Source organism: Haliotis rufescens, unplaced genomic scaffold (genome assembly GCF_023055435.1).
Source record: "Haliotis rufescens isolate VD_foot unplaced genomic scaffold, xgHalRufe1.0.p SCAF_16, whole genome shotgun sequence".
NCBI lineage: Eukaryota > Metazoa > Mollusca > Gastropoda > Lepetellida > Haliotidae > Haliotis > Haliotis rufescens.
In genome coordinates this window covers 29,624,846-29,644,439 of record NW_025963846.1, presented here as the reverse complement: position 1 = coordinate 29,644,439, position 19,594 = coordinate 29,624,846, and the positions used below count along the sequence as shown (strand labels likewise).

Genomic DNA, 19,594 nt, shown 5'->3' with positions numbered 1-19,594 from the left:
TCTAAAACGTCAATGCCAGAGAATAACCACGCTCGATTATCTGTCGAAACAGATCCCTTTGGGCGTAACAAGTAAAATAACAATGAAAAGTATATGAATGGATCAATATAAATCAGGGATGACACAAGGTGGTGGCAAAATGGGGAAACATGTCCTGCCCTACGGGTAGCAGCCGCCACCCACACGATTTGCATAAAATAGTAAGTTGTTTGTTTGTTTGTTGTTTAACGCCGCACTCAGCAATATTCAAGCTATATGACGGCGGTCTGTAAATAATCAAGTCAGGACCAGACAATTCAGTGTTTGATATCATGAGCATCGATCCACGCAATTGGGATACGATGACATGCATCAACCAAGTCAGCGAGCCTGACCACCCGATCCGTAAATCGCCTTTTACAAGCATAGTCGCATTTTAAGGCAAGCATGGGTTGCTGAAGACCTATTCTTCCCCGGGTCTTCACGGGTACAAAATAGTATGTGTATGTGTGTTGAGTGAAGCCGTACAGCAATGCTCCCGAGGGAACTCAGTTACATTTCACAGTGTGTGAGGAACAACCTGAGTCATGTGTCCAAGGTGATGTTTTGGTGATACCGGCAAGGGCCAAATGTTAGATTCAGCCAGGGGTCCCTAACACGACTACCGGGTGCCACTCAGAACAGCATCCGGAACGACCTGATACAGGGTTGAATATACACATACTGTTGGGCATAAACTTGATGAAAGGTCGCTGAATCTTCATGTAACTGAATTACTCTTTAAATAAGTGCTCTCACAGAAAATGGTGTTTTAAATCTCATTACAGTGTGCCACGACTTGACGCCAGCTGATATCCCAAAGTCATCTGTGCACCTGCTCCTATTTGTCATGCCGCTCTGGTACTCAATAACTCAAGATTCATGCAAATATGCCGAGTCAGCACCTTTGTTCAGTTGTTGTAAGTGAGTTGTGTTTTACGCCGCTTTTAACAGTATTCCAGTTATATCACGGCGTGTCAGCTTATTGTGGGAGGAAAGCCCGAAGTGATGCAAGTCTCAGACGTTTACCACTTCGGTGAAACCCACGAGCACGGGTATGGTGCTGACAAACCTAGAAACATAATCGGGGCGAACCCGGATTCGAACCCATAATCATAGGTTTCTGGTGTGCCCTAGGGACGCAACTCTGCACAGCAAATCGCGGCGCCTTAGACGAATTGGCCACCCGTGCCCCCTTCAGCTGTTGTGTCTGTGAAACAGAATTTCAAAGGTATCCTAACCATCTTAAATCTGTTTTTTTATTACTCTATTGGTTGCAAGTTGGTTCTTCAATAAGGTTTAGGTGTAGGGTTATTTCAATGGGATGTAGGGATAGGGTGGTATGAAAACTAAATGAGCAGAGAGACGTTTACCTACCAGCAACAATCCACAACACAACAGAATACATGAGTCAGCGAGTAAACTAGAAAGTGTTTGAAGAACTTACAAAAACAGAAGCAGTCCTTTCTCTGCCATTTCTGGGTGGAACCAGACATCATAGCAAACACCTATCAATACCTTGTCTAAACCCGGTGTGATACCATTGTCTTCGGTGAAACACAACCTCCAAGCAGCAAATGTACGTTGTTAAAGCTGACATAACGTGAAACTGTATTTCCGCCCAAACGACATCACTTCCCATGTAATCGCGTCATGTCTGGAATAGACGATGGCCTTTGTACCATTAACAGGAATGTTATCACACTTCTGGTTGAATGATGTCATTTGAAGAAGCACAGCTTGTAGTGTGGAACAGAATGTCACATAACTGCATTGATAAGTGAGTTATATACACTTTGGGTTTAATAGCACACTTCCGGGTGTTTTTAAACGCATGTCAAATGCAAAAGCCTCTTTAAAACAGGAAGCCCAATGCTTCAAGCTACCTCAGTACCAATGTTATGACCACTTCACTGATGTCTGTTATTTCTCACACCTAACATCTTGTTACGCGTTTCTCTTTTGAGTAGTATTCACTGTTTCTCGCCTTGGTAACCCTGTAGAAATGAGAATCACTTTGTAATTTTAAGGTTATATCGTAATCACCTAGAACTTCAATGTCAGCAAATCATACGCAGAATATCCCCCAGGTGTATATTATATGTGTAATAGTATGAAATCTGAAGGGCGGAGGTCAAGTCTATGGAAAATTATACTGATTTAACTCAAATTCTGCTATAATTGTAATAAATGTTCAAATTCCCAACTCGCTCATTGACTGAAATTTTAATCATTTCAAAGTCCAGACATTTAAAACAAAATACATGTAACAAATGGAAGCCTCGGTGGCTGAGTAGGCTAGATCGCTATGTGCTGGCGATTAGATATCGCACTCTGAGAGTGTGGGTTCGTATCCCGGATGGGATTCAACCCAAAAAGGGAATTGACTTTGGACTTTACTAAGAAAGTGTTATCTCCAATATAACATTTGTTTCATTTGACCACTTTCTAAAATGCATTGTGTTTTCATATCTTTAAAGTACATGTTCCCGTTTGATTCTGGTCTTGTCGTAGGCGTCGATACATCTCATCTCAGGCATGTACTATCAGGGAGCTTTCTGGAGAAACAGCAATACAGAAAATGCTATGCTGCCTCAAAAAGTCTGTTACACACACGTGAAATATGGGAGCGGATATTATCCTGATGCAACGTGACGTTACGTCCCTGCAAAGGTAGAACATGATCTCGAACGATGTCGTCCCTGTAGCGTACTACGTAATTCAGATATCCGTTAGCAATGGTAAGTTGTGTTCTCCCATGAGTTATGATGCCACCCCATGCCATTACACTTCACTCCCTAAACTGACGACGTTGAGTAACGCAAGCGTCGCTAAAACGTTCTCATGGGCGCCTGTGGACACTTGCGCGACCACCAGAGCTGTTTTTCCGTCCTGGACTCACCTTTGAAGAGTATACTATCTCAGTCTTGTCTTCTGAACCTCAGATGCTGTCTACACCAAGCTAGGCGTGCCTGACGGTGACGGTGATGTTGTGCTCCCTCAACCGGTTGCTGTCGGTTCTGCCACCCAGGAATTGCCCGCTCTGTAAATGTGGCCGTTTGGTATCGATTCTGTAGATGCACCAACCAATTTGTTGACGTGACGTCACACATGGACGACCGGTCCGTGGCAAGTCATGAGTGTTGCCCTGCTGTTGTAGATAACGTCTCAAAGAGATGATTCTGTGTTTCGAAGAACATTAAAATGTCTGGCAACTTTGCTTTGCGCCATTCCTGTTTGCAGCATACTTGATTTTCATTGCATTGCGTAAGCGTTATTTACGGCTGAACGACATCATTGTGTGCTGTTCAGACCGAAGAAACACGTGTGTCAGTATCATGAACATGCACGTGTAAATTGTGCATCACGACCTTTAAGTCCAGGAAATGTCTTCATGGATATGATCAATGATGCCTCATTTAATCGCAGAATAAATATATGTTTATATGATGCACAGTAACTTGTTCACTTGGTATCGAAGCATTGATTGAAATTGTGTCATCTGCCAATGTTAGTGAGGGTGGAAATAATGCATTTATATTTCGAGATGCACGTGCAAAATATGGCAGTTGGTTGTGTTCGGGTGTTTGTTTTGTGACCAGGAACAATTTTTGACAAACTGTGTCAGTGTTTGCCATGTTCGTGTAGGGTTTAATTGATGATTATTATGAGGTATAAGCCTCATCTTGTTGCCCATCATGATGTTATCGCCAGGTACATCCTCCCACCTGATTTATGAATAATCGTAAAGATGCAACTTCGTATCCTTATTTTGATTCACAGAGGGAAATGTCCAATTCTTACTCTTGGTTTAATTTTAATCAGTATTGTTCAAAGATGATTTACTGTAGGACGTCTAACACAGACGCCACTGCCTTGAACACAGTACCAGCGAGGCTGCCCGCCAGGCAACGCCATCAAGAGATGCGTCTAACATTTGTTAGATGCTGGTGCCAAGAGGCGACCAAATGGATCGGGTGGATAGCGTGGCATTGTACCTCGCAGATCGTTGCTCATAGTATCAATCACTGGATTAGAAGGAATACTGCTGAGTGCGGCGATAAGCAACAAACTGACAATATATTGTTCACGTCACTCCGACTGTCAAGTGGTTTTCTTTATAAATGGCAGAGCTTCTTACAATAGCTACAACACCTAGTGATTCCGGTCTTGTAAATGACTATTGATGGGGTCAATGACCTGAGTGTGAGTCATCGTGCCCCGACAGCGTGGACAGTTTCTCATGTCATCACCCACTGGTTAGCTTGTCCACTTAATTATTTACAGGCCGCAGTGATGAAGTTTGATTTCTGATTTTATGTCTGGCTAAACTTCATTTCATCAAATCAATAAATGTATGAAAATTCAGTCAGTTTGTAAATCATGTCCATTTTCTTTTAAATTCGTGTGCATTTCAGAAAGGGTTTTCTGGTTGGTCGATTATTACAAATATAATCTGAGTTGACAGAAGGTCATAACTCTACATTCACTAGAAAACTCAGAGGTTCCATTCCCAATATGGGTAAATGTGTGAGAAACCCATGAAAAGTTCCAGGTTTCCAATTTTCAATTTAGTACAAAACACATTTTGAAATTTGTCAATATATTTAATAAACAGAACCTGTACACCACTAAGTGTAACTAACATATGAATTATTTGATATAAACAAGGATGGTGTTCTTAACTGATAACATGAAAGCTATTATCAAATACCAAAGTAACAAGGATCTCATGCAATTTGCCATGAACCATTACTATGTTATGGACTATATGGCTTGACAGAATACTGACTGAGATAATACTGGGTCGCGGTACTGTTTTAGTAGTTCTGAGCCACAACTCGCATTGACTTCCTGACTGATACACATCTCTAACTGGGAGTTGAAGCAACTCACACGTCTTAACTTGTGTAAATAATACAAACATGATGCTCAAAAGTAGAATTTGAAATCTTTAGAAAGTCTATAGTCTGTGTAGAGTCAGGTCAAACACCTGTACAATCCTTGGCATCTTCAAGAAAAAGGCACTTATGAATAAGGTACTTCTGGCAAATCTATTATATGAAAACAAAAAATATGTAAGCTAATTTACCTTTGTGTATAATTTGAACTTTCACGTCTAATTACTATTCAAAGGTAAAAATAGATCCAACAAGATGTTTTCAGTGTTCCATTCCTATAACTGTCACCGCTTTTTTTACCTTTACGGCAAATGGAATCTGTTTCGGTGGATAATCTAGACTGGTTACTCTCTTGAATTGAGAGTTTCTATTTAATGTTTAACTACAAACCTAATACTATCAAATACTTTTCTCATGACGTTATCATGTAATAATTAGCTTATGTTTGATTTGCATATACCACCACCACATGAACGAAATTGATAAGAATCAGAAAAAGACAGAGATGATATACCGCAACCACATGGACGAAATTGATTGGAAATCAGAAAAAGACAGAGATAATATACCGCAACCACATGGACGAAATTGATAAGAATCAGAAAGAGACAGGTAGATAATATACCGCAACCACAAGAATAAAATGGATCAGCATAGATTTATGTATATAATAACCCCGTTGATATTCTGAGTTAATCAGATGGTCTGACTCAGTGACTTGGCTGATGGCTGTCATCGCACTGCGCAGGCGTGGAGCGGTACTCAATATGCCAATCACTGGATTGTCTGGTCTAGACTAGACTATTTACAGACTGCTGTCATTCAAGTGGGTTGTTGCTGAATGTGGCGTCAAATATCTAAAGAAATCTCAATAAAGAACAGAGATACTAAGAGCAAAATATAACAATGGTATTTTAATATCCGTTTGTTTGAAAACCCTACTCATGCAACAGTTATGGACAGCTATATGATTGACTTGTGTACAAGCAGTGTGTTCAAAGTTATCCCCTGAATCAAATTTAGCACATATAAAAAATATTATTTTGATGAATACGTAACATTTAACCTGCCCTTAACTTGCACAATGGACAAAACCGGAGTGTCTTATCGATGCCATCCCTCCTTCCCATGTTATGCATAATTCCAAGTTCTCCAATACGTAAAAGGGTAGGCATACGTCGCTTTTCTTTTGATAATACATTTCATAAATATGATTCAAGTGATAATGATGTCTTAAATAATGAATACAGTTCTAATTTCGAGCATCCAGACAATTCAGAACACCATGTTTGTGCATGACAGTCCTTAATCCTCAGTATAAACACACTTATAAAATATTCAGGATCACCAGCACAAACATCATATTGTTGTAGAACAAACATCATATCCTTAAATGAGGCTGTTTTAACATCACATGAACACATTTTGATCTTTCAAAGATGAAACTAAGCAAAATGCTACCATCACATGTCCATTCAAGTTTATGATTACCATTGTACTGTTCACATTTATACTGTGGAGATTATATTCGTTCATAATACTTACAGGTGTAATGGCTATAGTACATTCACTGCATCATAGTGGTGACACTGAAGCGATATTTACAAATTACAGAGGAATTGTTAGACCTTTAAGAATTCAAAAGTCACAGGACACGATATGTGTTTGTGGCATCAATTCACATTTTGTCATTGTTTGGTTCAGGAATAAGGATAACAACACACCAACGAAATACAATTTAAAAAAGGAGAAAATATACATAAAACAAAAGAATGATATAATCATGATAAAACGAAATTACTTCTTCTATTTTGTAATAGTAATGAAAAAAAAACCGTTTTACACATTGATGACAAACGAGCGTAAGCTTTGTTTGTTGTTTAACGCCGCACTCAGCAATATTCCAGCTACATGACAGTGGTCTGTAAATTATCGAGTCTGGACCAGACAATCCAGTGGTTGACATCATGAGTATCCATCTACGCTATTGGTGTGCGATGACTTGTATCAACCAGCGAGCCTGACCACTCGATCCCGTTAGTTGCCTCTTAAGACAAGCATAGTCGCCGTTTATGACAAGCATGGGTTGCTGAAGACATATTGTAACCCGGATCATGTATCAACAATCAGCAGATGGGAGTTTGGTCTGTTTGAACTAGTCGCGACTAAAATCGGTTTTATAGTGTTCACCCACCGACATACCATGCCGCAGTTTAACATCGATACCCCACTCGGACACAGTGTAATGACTCCGACCAGTTCTTGTTTAATTCCTTAAATGCCAGGCAGCACCAAGGGTAATAACAAGTACCATCTTTTAACGTCTTTTGGTATGACGCGGCCGGGGATCGAACCCAGACCTTCTGCTCTGTCAGCCCCTGCAGTTTTGTAACTGAAGGTAAAACAGTTACAGAAACTGTTGATATTCTGCAATATGCTGTTTAACTGACGAATAGGTCACCAGGTCTTGAATTACATTTTAAATCATCTGAACTCTCGTTTGATTTTGAGGTTCAATCGGACGTCCCTCAAAAGATAATAGTTGCTGTATAAAGTTGGAGGTTTGGTCTGCATCAGTTGAATATGATGTTATGTCCATCACTATACGTGTATCAGGCAGAGGACAGCAGGCCACGCAAGGGATTCACCTCCATTCTTTCTATTTGTCGGGCCATGTCACGAATATCTTTCTGTACTTTTGACGGGGATCGTCTTTTATTCTTAACGCTTTCTGTTATGAAGTCGTATAAATTCAATTTGTGTATTGGGATTGTCTCCCCGTCGACGTCGATACCCAGTTTTGAAGGAGAACCGGCAGATTGTTGGATAGATATCATCATATCTGATATTTGTATTGGCTCTACTTTCAGATGTTCAATAACCGCGTGTTCCACCATGTCTTTCATGACTTCATCTTGCCTCTTTAGGGTGGAAATACTTCTATCCAGTAACTTCACGGCACTGCTGTACTCATCCAAGCTCACCTGTGCTATTTGTCGCACCTCGCTTTTTTAAATTGCTAACACAAACGCAGCAATAAGCGCTACGACAGTAGCTGCACCAAGTCCGAATGATGCTCCCATCGTAAAGGGAGCAGCCAGCAAAGCAGCGGTACCAAGGGCAGCCCCTCCAACCATGGCTCTGTTAAGGTTTTTTCAAAGAGAAGCCACCTCCGCTGCTACGTCTTTCAGCCCTTTAACAGACTGGCGTTGCACGACCTCTTCATTGCGTGAATTGATCAAGAGAGTCTCCACAAGTTTACGAGCGTCTTGTTTCTTTCTGAAGAATGTAGACACAAGAAATGCATTAACTTCTCAGAATACACAAATGTTTGTACTAATACTTAGATACGAACTCCTTGTTTTCTTCCTAATAACATGTACATAATGAAAAGAGTGAGTGAGTGAGTGAGTACGGTTTTACGCCGCTTTTAGCAATATTCCAGCAATATCACGAAGGGGGACACCAGAAATTGGCTTCCCACATTGTACCAATGTCGGGAATCGAACCTAGGTCTTTGGCGTGACGAGCGAACGCTTTAACCACTAGGCTACCCGACCGCCCCCATAATCAAAAGAACCAGATTTACCATTAACACTGTAACATATTTAGTAGGGTCAGATAATTTATAAACTGAGGAGCGAAAGAAAATATGTCTCTCGGTTGACTTTATTTTATGTTTGATTTTCAATTTGAAAATATCTTAAGTTATATTTAGCGATATTATATCCAAACTATGAACCGTGATGGCGCCTAGTCAGTACTCAAAGAATATACTTCTGGATGGTTGCACTTTAATCAATATAATTTGATCTAAAACGTTTAAAAATCAAGGGAGGAGTTTGTGCAACCAACCACGAGGCTCAAATGCCCACGCTTAAACTGAGAACGATATCTTAGTGATACGCTCGGCATGTTTCAAATTACGTTTGCGAACATAAAAATACATGTATATATTAGCATATTAGGGATCCTAGAAATATGTGATCTTGGCAAGATGCCAAGACTAAGTTGTGAAAAAGTACATACCTGTCCATCTCTTTAGACATCTCCTCTGAATAAAACAAAATATATTGAAGTAAACGTTGTTTGAGTTCTTAGCTCCTACCAGCTTATACATGGACTAGGTGTCCAGAATGGCAATGTGTTACACATTTTGTTAATGAGTGAGTGAGTGGTAAGTGAGTATGGTTTCACACCGCTTTTAGCAATATTCCAGCAATATCAGGGCGGGGGGACACCAGAAATGGGCTTCACACATTGTACCCATGTCGGGATTGGAACCCGGGTCTTCGGCGTGACGAGCGAACGCTTGAACTAGTAGGCTCCCCGACCGCCCTTTTTTAGTGAAATATAAAAAAAGATGCAACTGTTCATAGCGAACTTTCCTGCAAAAGGCTGACAAAACGTACCATATTGGCCTTCCGGAATCCTAACTTCCACAGTTATCTCCACCTTTTGACCTTTAATCTTTTCAAAGACGGACTCTTCCTTGAGGAGCTGCAGGATGAGCTCACTGAGTTGCCCTCCCTTGGCTGCCTTCTCAACATAATGAAGGAAGTTGGCGTCTGTCACCTGGAGTTCTATCACCACGCTACCCCGATATACCCGTTCCAGTCTAGCATACAGTGTGTTGAAGAACTGTCGCAGACTCTGCCACACCCCACGGTTGTGTGCTGCTCTGTTCATGCGCTCTTCGGCAGCAGGATTTCCGTTGATGACTATGTGTGTCTCAACTGTAGGAACATCTGAAGTAGATCAAACATTCACATTCGTATTTGTTACAATATTGTTGCAATTAGACGACAAGGTAAAGCACAAGTCTCAAAAATAAATTGCGGGATATGACAGACAACATACTAGATTCTTATGAAATCAAACCCATTGTGGAGTTAGTTGCCTTTGAAAACAACAAATCGACAGCCTACTGGACTTGATATATCAAAACTGGTCAATTAGAATACAAACTAAAACTTTACCTCCACTATGATCGGAAACACATAAACAGCTCTATAATAGAAAAGAGCGTTGAGAATCAATAGTGAACATGTGTGTGTTATTAGGTTCATGAACCAATATGGTATCCGACAGCTGTCACACCAGCCCTACCCATCATTCTTTGAAGGGAGACCGCCTCCGTGGTCTAGTGGTAGAGCGTCCGCCCGAAGAGCGGAAGGTCCGGGGTTCGATCCCCGGCCGCGTCATACCAAAAGACGTTAAAAGATGGTACTTGTTGTCACCCTGTCTGACGCTCGGCATTAAGGGGCTAAAACAAGGACTGGTCGGCTCGGAGTCAGTATACTGTGTCTGGGTGGGGTATTCATGTTAAACTGCCGCATGGTATCTCAGTGTGCTAGCACTATAAATCGGCATCAGTACGGACTAGTACAAGCAGCCACACAAACACACACACGTACATGCACGTCGCTATATAAGTGCAATAATCTTGGACGCGACGTTAAACCCCATTTCACCTCACCTCTTTGAGGGGATTCTGATCTGAACTGACGTGTTGGCAGAGTTAAGCCTAAATCGTATACAGACAGGGCTTAATTGCTGACTAAAATGCATCCATCGCGAAGATACTTACTTGCTTTACGAATCACAAATTTAATGTTTACTTCTGTGTCTTCAGGCAATTCATGTGTTGTGTCCAGATTTAGAACTATGGTGTTTCGGTGTCCCGTTTGTCTACAGTTAATTATTCCATTGCTTGAGTCTACCGTCATCTTGTTGTCCGTACCCACTTGTATATTTGGGTGGTCAGTGATGTCCTCATCAGACGAGTCAGTGATGTCCATCGTCAAATCCAGCAACCTACAACACCAAAGTTGTTTTTTTATAAAATACTGAAAGAAAAGAAACAAACATTCATACAAACGATGAAAACAAACCGAGTTGTTGTGCGACCGACAATGTGCTGATCAATAACCTGGTAAACATGGCCAGAACAATAGCAAACAGGTTGCCTTTAAATCACAAGGTATACTGTCCTAAGTAGTGTTTGCAACAGAAGCAACCTTCATTGCCTTTTCCTCAAGGCCAGGGAAAGGTTTATACATACTACGATATTCCATTTCAGTTCTACAACTTCTAACCAGATTAAAGTACCTTGATTGAAGCTAGCATCACTAGGAATATAAATGCACTTCCGGTCTAATCTCAATTTTTATGAACTGGGAGAACATGTGACCCTAAACCTGAAAGCTGTTACAATGTGACGGTTTAATGCAATTCCGTTTCGTTATGACATCACTTCCGGTATGTGAAAATACAGCCCTAATGCTGTAGGCCTTTAAACTCCAGCTATCTCAATTGTTAGTCACATGCTTTTCAAGTTCAATGACGTCACTTCCGACTTGGGAAATCATTAGCGACATTAAGAAAGTACTTCCCATGCGCCTATCTGGTTTCAGAAATGAGTGAGTGAGTGTGGTTTTACACCACTTTTAGCAATATTCCAGCAATATCACGGCGGGGGACACCAGAAATGGGCTTCACACATTGTACCCATGTCGGGAATCGAACCCGGGTCTTCGGCGTGACGAGCGAACGCTTTAACCACTAGGCTACCCGACCGCCCCTAGTTTCAGAAAACAGCAATATGCACTTCATGTTTAATGATGTCACATGTCGTTCCCCATTGGACTATAAAACAGGGTGCGGTCGGGTAGCCTAGTGGTTAAAGCGTTCGCTCGTGCATGGGCACAATGTGTGAAGCCCAAAACTGGTGTCCCCCGCCGTGATATTGCTGGAATATTGCTAACAGCGGCGTAAAACCATACTCACTCACTTTAAAACAGAATGATCAGTGCACCTAGATTTGCAACTTGACCATTCTAGGGTTGAATACTTGCGCCATCTATCAATTGACCTCTGCAAATATACTACGTTTACAACGAACACGCTTATAACGAACCGACGGATATGACGAACTTATGTCTTTGTCCCGACCATTTGCTGTATATATACTGTACATATGCATTTCACGAACTAAAATTACCGGCTCCTTTGAGTTCGTTATAACCGTAGTTCGTTATAACCGTAGTTTACTGTAACCTAATCATAACTATGACCAAGAAAATTACAAGTATATATAAAACAGAACAACAAATTGCAAAAGTTACTACTCTTACCAAATACATACATACCTCCTTCGTCGGGCAGTTAATGGAAGACCTCGGGCTTCTGCAAATGATAATGCCCTGAAAAATAGCGTTACCGTTATTATAGCTAAAATGGATCAAATAAAAATAAACAACAATATCGGTTTTGAGAAATTTAGTGCAATCAACACGAATGTCCCTGACCCACTTTTACAAATATGGAAACGTCATAGCACAAACCTGATGACGTCAGTATTGAATGTGACGTCGCCTATCCCTATCCCTTAGAGTGAGTGAGTGAATGTAGAAATGTCAACTTAAACCCTTGTATTGAACAACAGTGCACAGTGAATTAATACCTACAAACCCTTTCACAAATGAAAAGCCTGCATAATATGTATTGACTTGCCTTTGCATGTATTTGTGAGGGGTGCCACCGGTGGGGCAGGATACACTCACCTAGTATCATCGCTGATTGATAGTGATTCATAAATACATGCTCATGATATAGTCGGAATCGTACAATATACTCTGCTTTTGCCAAAGATGGACAGATATTTGTCGTTTATATTTAACGTGCATTAGAGGGCAAATAATGTTTTTTTAAATGGCTACGATTTTGTTGCGAATATCAATTTTACTCGTTACAACTTTCGAGAGAGAAAAATTCATAATATTCTGAGAAGGTATTTAAATGTACTAATAAGGCATAGTTGACATAACCAGTGGACACGTTATCCAACCAATGAGCCGACAAAAAATGGCCACAGTACTATTAAAAATCCTCAGGCGGACTGGGCGCCGGCCAGATCGTCTGAATTGCGCAGGGCGCCAAACACCGGAAATCGTTTAAACCCCAGCGAGGGGAATCCCCTAGTTGCGGATTTTGCGATTGATGATTGCGATTGTGTAGATAAAGAAAACACACAATAAGAATAGTATAGAAAGTATACATAATAACAACACAACACACACACATAAACATGCTCACAAAATGTATATTAACTACAATCATCACAAAGCCTTGAAAGCGTTGCTGCAGCTACAGTGATTGACAGCCAGGCACATCGCGTCGCAATACTGCAAACATGAAATGTACATGCAGAACTCTGGTACGTACGAGTGCGGAAACTAAAACAAACACATTACTTACAGGATTATGAATGTCCGAAAGCCCGAAGTGATACAGGTCTCAGACGTTTACCACTTCGGTGAAACCCACGAGCACGGGTATGGTGCTGACAAACCTAGAAACATAATCGGGGCGAACCCGGATTCGAACCCACAATCATAGGTTTCTGGCGTGCCCAAGAATCGCGGCGCTTTAGACGACTGGGCCACCTGTGCCCCCTCCTATACATTGGAAGCCAATTAGAACCAAACCGCAATTACATCATTTTAGATTACCAGCCTTTTAATATTTTTTAATTTTGATGCTTTAATTAAATAAATTTCAAACGTATCTGGTCAACAATTTGATAAACCATTCTGTATTGTACATAACGCATTGTGAGTATTTGAGAAAGGAAATTATTTAAACCGGTAATCTATATTATAAATGTTTGGTTCAGTTGGGCTCCTGTTATGTAATTTCTCTTTGAACTAAAATGCCAAAGAGAAATATCCCCAAGTTTTCATTCTAAAAAACATTCACAGACACTTTCTATTGCAACAACAATCAATGCAAGAGTGAGTGAGTATGGGTTTACGCCGCTTTTAGCAATATTCCAGAAATATCACGACACCAGAAATTGGCAATGCAAGAAACCTCAATATAAGAATACACGTATCTCCATGACTAGATGTCATATTAATTGCATTTTTGTTTTGAATGCCATAATGAGTGAATGAGTATGATTTTACGCCGCTTTTAGCAATATTCCAGCAATATCAATCAGTTTATTCATATATAACTGTAAGGCCACAGGCCCATAGTACAGAATGCATGACAATGTGGAAGCGGTTAGGAATGGTACAAGGATTCATTTCTTAATAACATGGCATGATATATAAAGAGAGAGAGATTTTGTATAGCCGTTTTGCTCACATGTGAAATTAAAGAGATAAACTTGTATTTATTTGGATGTACATAGTATTTCTGTTCAATATATTTTTTCCTTAAATTATCATATTTACAACATACAACTGAAAATGAAATTCATCTTCGACAACATTTAAAGAACATTGTTTACATAATCTTAAACATTTGGGTATTTTGTTGTGCCTGCCAACTTCAACCATTAACCTGTGTGAGCTGCATCTAAATTGTGTTAATGATATTCTGCATTTTCTTATATTTACATCAGTTAAATATTTTTCTGCGCATATTTGCATTTTAAAATATCTATAATATTCGCATTTGCTAGAAACATCTACAGTAGATCTCCATGTTTGAAAATACATGTCAAAAAGCGTCTGCCTTATTTTCGATATGAACATGGCATGATTCTCTAAGAAACATTGGTTTTCCCAGATTTATACAGTAGACATTTAACATTGTATGCCCAATTTTGATCTCCATTCTTTTCATACAATAGCATCATATTATAACATTTTTTTGGCAATCTACTTACTGGCATTTTTAGTAATCTTAACCAGTATCTTATGATTTTTAAGTAGTGATATATATACAAGGGCATGCGACCACATTCACCATAAACCATTACGTTAGACGTACTATGTTTAACACCAAGAAATCTTTTGCATGCGTATAAATGTACGGATTCAATTTCTTTAGCCTCTGCAAAACCCCATATTTCTGAACCATGGGGAAGAATAGGAGCTATTTTTGTGCCAAAGATTTTGAAAAAAGGTTTATAAGCACACTCGCTAAAATGTTCAAACGTTTGTAAAATGCCCAATAGCATCTTTTTAGCTTGGATTGCTGCATTACATATATGTCGGTTCCATGATAATTTACTTGAAAATATTACACCAAGATATTTATATGAGGTTTCAGTTTGGAGTAATTGTCCCCGAAAGTACCACTTTTCGTTTTTTGACAGCGTATTTCCTTTGCTAAATACAACAATTTTTGTCTTATCTAGATTAGCATTAAGTTTCCACGTATCACAGTACAATTCTAGCTGATTTATCAAAGTTTGTAAACCTTTTACAGTACTCGAGAACATGATTATATCATCTGCAAATAGTAACATAAATATTTTTATAAGTTCAGGATGTAATTGTATACCATCATCATAATTTCTTTTGATTTGGGCTGCAAGCTCATTAATAAAAAAACAGAACAAAAAAGGGCTTAATACACATCCTTGGCGTACACCAGTATGACATATAAAAGAATCTGAATACATGCCGTTTCGTTTAACACATGATTTAACTTACTTATAAATACCACATAACAATTTACCCATTTTATTACTGACACCATGTGAATTAAATAGATACCATAACTTATCTCTACAGACTGAATCGAATGCTTTCGAAAAATCTACAAATATAGCATACAATTTTCCACGTTTACGTTGAATATACCTATCTATAAGAGCCTGGAGAATAAACATATTATCAGTGGTTGAGCAACCTTGTCGAAAACCTGCTTGCTCTTCCTCAATCTTATCAAGTGCTTCCGACCACAATACCAAGCGTTTATTAATAATGCTAAGAAATATCTTACTGAATATACTGGTAAGTGTAATCCCCCTATAGTTTTCAACATCAGTCACTGAGCCTTTTTGGTGAATTGGAACGATAGATCCAAGTGTCCAACCTTTTGGAAAGTAAGAGGTATCCATTATTGTATTGATTAATATTTCAAAATACGACAGGGTATTATCAAGAGAGTATTTAAAGAATTCTGTTATAAGTTTATCAAATCCCGGGCTTTTCAAGTTTTTCAGATTTTGAATAACAGATTTAATTTCTTCTTTTGAGATTGGGGAATCTAATATTTCCGTTGCAAAATTGATTTCATCATTATCAAAAGAGTTCAACTGGAAGTTATTTGTGGAATCATCACCGTTGAAAAGATTTTTGAAGTAATTAAACCACTCATGCATTTCTATGTTACTTTTAGTTTCCTTCTTTTTGCTGATGTTTTTCAAAGTCGTCCAAAACTGTTTTGATGAGCTGATACTTTCTTCTAGTTTTTCTCTGCTTCTATCCATGAAATTTTGTTTCTTTTTTCTGCAAGTAGCTTTATACTTTTTTTTCGAATCAGTGTACTTAGCAAGTGAGTCTTTATCCTTTAATTTTCTGAAATGGTTTAAAAGAGTGCATCTTTCCTTTTTTAACAACACACATTCCCAGTCAAACCACTGTTTACTTTCTCTGTAAGGGGTTACTTCCCTTTTCATTACATTCCCTGCATATGTAATAGCTTCTGTAAATAACGATACACTTTCATCAATATTTGTATAAACAGAATCAATAGCTTCTCTTAGGAGGCATGCAAAGGCGTCTGATAACACTCGTTCTTGGAAAATATCTGCTTTGCTGTTATCCCACTTAAACATTGAATGACTATGGTAGGCGTTTTCAAATGATGTTTTTCCACCTGAATGAAGCGCTCGTAATGACATTGTGATAGGCAGGTGCTGTGATTCGTGGCGTGACTTAATATCACAATTTTGGCACAAGTCAAATATATCTATGGTGCTAATAATGTAATCGATAACACTTGCTCCAGCATTGCCAACAAATGTAAAATCACCTTTCTCGGAATCACTTCCACAGCGGCCATTCATAATGTGTACATTTAAAACAGCACATAAATTGATAAAACATTTTCCAAAGTTATTAAGAATAGTATCGTTTGAATATCTACACAGATTAAACCTGTCTAAGAGGAAGTCCCAGTATGAAGTATCCTGGCCATGGAGATATTCAAGTATATCATCCTCTACATAATCTGGCTCTTTGCCAGTTCTTGCATTAAAGTCACCCCTTAAAATGCACGAAACGTCACAAACATTACCTGAATGTCAAGCAGTTCATCCTGAAATAGCACTATACCGTTTTTAGATCCAACATTACTGTCGTACCATGTAGATCCTTCTGGGTGAGTATACACACAGCAGTATAACACGTGTTTTTCAAGTCCAAACAGTGACCAGCTGTCTAGTAATAGATATACACCATTTGCTGTGATCCATGAGTTTTTAACATAAGCTAAAAGATGCTTTTTTACGAAGACACAAATTCCACCTGAAGGTCTTCCAAAATTTGCTATCTTGTCTGCTGTCTTAATAAAGTCGGTATATTCGCAGAACGTATCATCAAAATTTAGTTTCTGGGTCCATGTCTCTGTCAAACCAATTATGTCAAATGTTTTTAAAAATGATAGACACTCACAGTCTGATAACTTTGAGAGCAACCCTGAGATATTCCAAAACACTAGTTTCACAGCATTAATGATACTACAAGTAGGTTCAGACGACGCCCCTGTATATCCGGGCCCTGGCCACACCCCTATCTCTTCTGTGTCGGTCTCCAAGCAATATCACTGCGGGGGGCACCAGAAATGGGCTGCACACATTCACTATAAAACTCAGAGGTTCCATTCCCAATATGGGTAAATGTGTGAGGAGCCCATGAAAAGTGCCAGGTTTCCAACATACAATGTACCTTTTCAATTAAGTACAAAACACATTTTGAAATTTGTCAATATATTTAATAAACAGAACCTAAGTAACAAGGATCTCATGCAATTTGACATTCAATTTTCCATGAACCATGACTATGTTATGGACTATATGGCTTGACAGAATACTGACTGAGATAATACTGGGTCGCGGTACTGTTTTAGTAGTTCTGAGCCACAACTCGCATTGACTTCCTGACTGATACACATCTCTAACTGGGAGTTGAAGCAACTCACACGTCTTAACTTGTGTAAATAATACAAACATGATGCTCAAAATCAGAATTTGAAATCTTTAGAGAGTCTACAGTCTGTGTAGAGTCAGGTCAAACACCTGTACAACACTTGGCATCTCCAAGAAAAAGACACTTATAAATAATGTACCTCTGGCAATACGATGATATGAAAACAGAAAATATGTAAGCTAATTTACCTTTGAGTATAATTTGACCTTTCACGTCTAAAAATAGATCCAACAAGATGATTTCAGTGGTCCATTCCTATAATTGTCACCGCTTTTTTTACCTTTACGGCAAATGGAATCGGGGATAATCTAGATTGGTTACTCTCTTGCATTGAGAGTTTCTATTTAATGTTGAACCACAAACCTAATACTATCAAATAGTTTTCTCATGGCGTTATCATGTACTAATTAGCTAATGTTTGATTTGCATATACCGCAACCACATGAACAAAATTGATAAGAATCAGAAATAGACAGGTAGATTTGTACCCCAACCACAAGAACAAATGGATAAGAATCAGAAATAAACAGGTAGATAATATACCGCAACCACAAGAATAAAATGGATCAGGAGAGATTTATGTATATAATAACCCCGTTGATATTCTGAGTTAATCAGGTAGTCTGACTCAGTGACTTGGCTGATGGCTGTCATCGCACTGCGCAGGCGTGAAGCGTTACTCAATAAACCAATCACTGGATTGTCTGGTCCAGACTGGACTATTTACAGACTGCTGTCATTCAAGTGGGTTGATGCTGAATGTGGCGTCAAACATTCTCAAAAAATCTCAATAAATTACAGAGATATCAAGAGCAAAATATAACAATGGTATTTTTAATATAAGTTTGTTTGAAAATCCTACTCTGGCAAATTCAGCACAAAAATATTATTTTGATGAATATGTAACACTTAACCTGTAGAACAAACAACTAACCTTAAATGAGCCTGTTTAAATACACATGAACGCATTTTGATCTTTGTCACCGAAAGAAATCTTCCCAGTGGCAAGAGAGTTAACTGACTTTAAAAGTCCAGTTTCCACCATTGCCGAACTAGGCTGGAATTCCTGGGCCCGATCGTAGCGCCACCAGTGGCTATTACGAGTAATGTCCTTTCTATGCCTCTCCTATTGACCAATCAGATTCAACCTCTCGTATCACATACATTTGCTTCAAACAAAACGGTGGCGCCCAGTCAAGACGATCTGATCGATAATCAAGATCTATATAGTGATAAAACGATTCTTACATCGCGAATATCATCAAATCACGTGAGCACCTTGATTAAAAACATGAAAAGATTTAGAAAAATATCTGTTGACAACGAGTGGGCGGTGCGCATGATTTGCAAATCCTGCAGTCGACCGAAATCTGCATGACACTTTACGAACCGGATTTCGATTTCGGTGCGCGATTTTGATTGGACAATGCATAGACTCGTTAGTCCAGCCAAAACTCCATACTACCAGCCTAGTTCAGCAAGGGTGGAAACTGGACTTTTATATTTAGTTAACTCACTTGCCTCGGGAAGATGCCGAAAGATGAAACTAAGCAAAATGCTAACATCACATGTCCATTCAAGTTTATGATTATTATTGTACTGTTCACATTTATATTGTGGAGATAATAATCGTTCATAATACTTACAGGTATCGTGGCTATAGTACTTTCACTGCATCACAGTGGTGACAATGAAGCGATATTTACAAATTACAGAGCAATT

General features: G+C 39.1%; 1 protein-coding gene across 1 annotated transcript; it reads right to left on the bottom strand.

Annotated features, from left to right (window-relative positions):
• Nucleotides 1–7,934: 7,934 nt before the first annotated feature.
• On the bottom strand, nt 7,935–12,118 carry LOC125381030. Its single transcript, XM_048397101.1, has 5 exons — nt 12,071–12,118; nt 10,510–10,736; nt 9,332–9,667; nt 8,949–8,973; nt 7,935–8,198 (listed from the first exon to the last, which is right to left on the bottom strand). Exons 2-5 carry the CDS (start codon nt 10,718–10,720, stop codon nt 8,075–8,077), a joined length of 696 nt encoding a protein of 231 aa, XP_048253058.1. The 5' UTR covers nt 10,721–10,736; nt 12,071–12,118; the 3' UTR covers nt 7,935–8,074.
• Nucleotides 12,119–19,594: the final 7,476 nt, after the last annotated feature.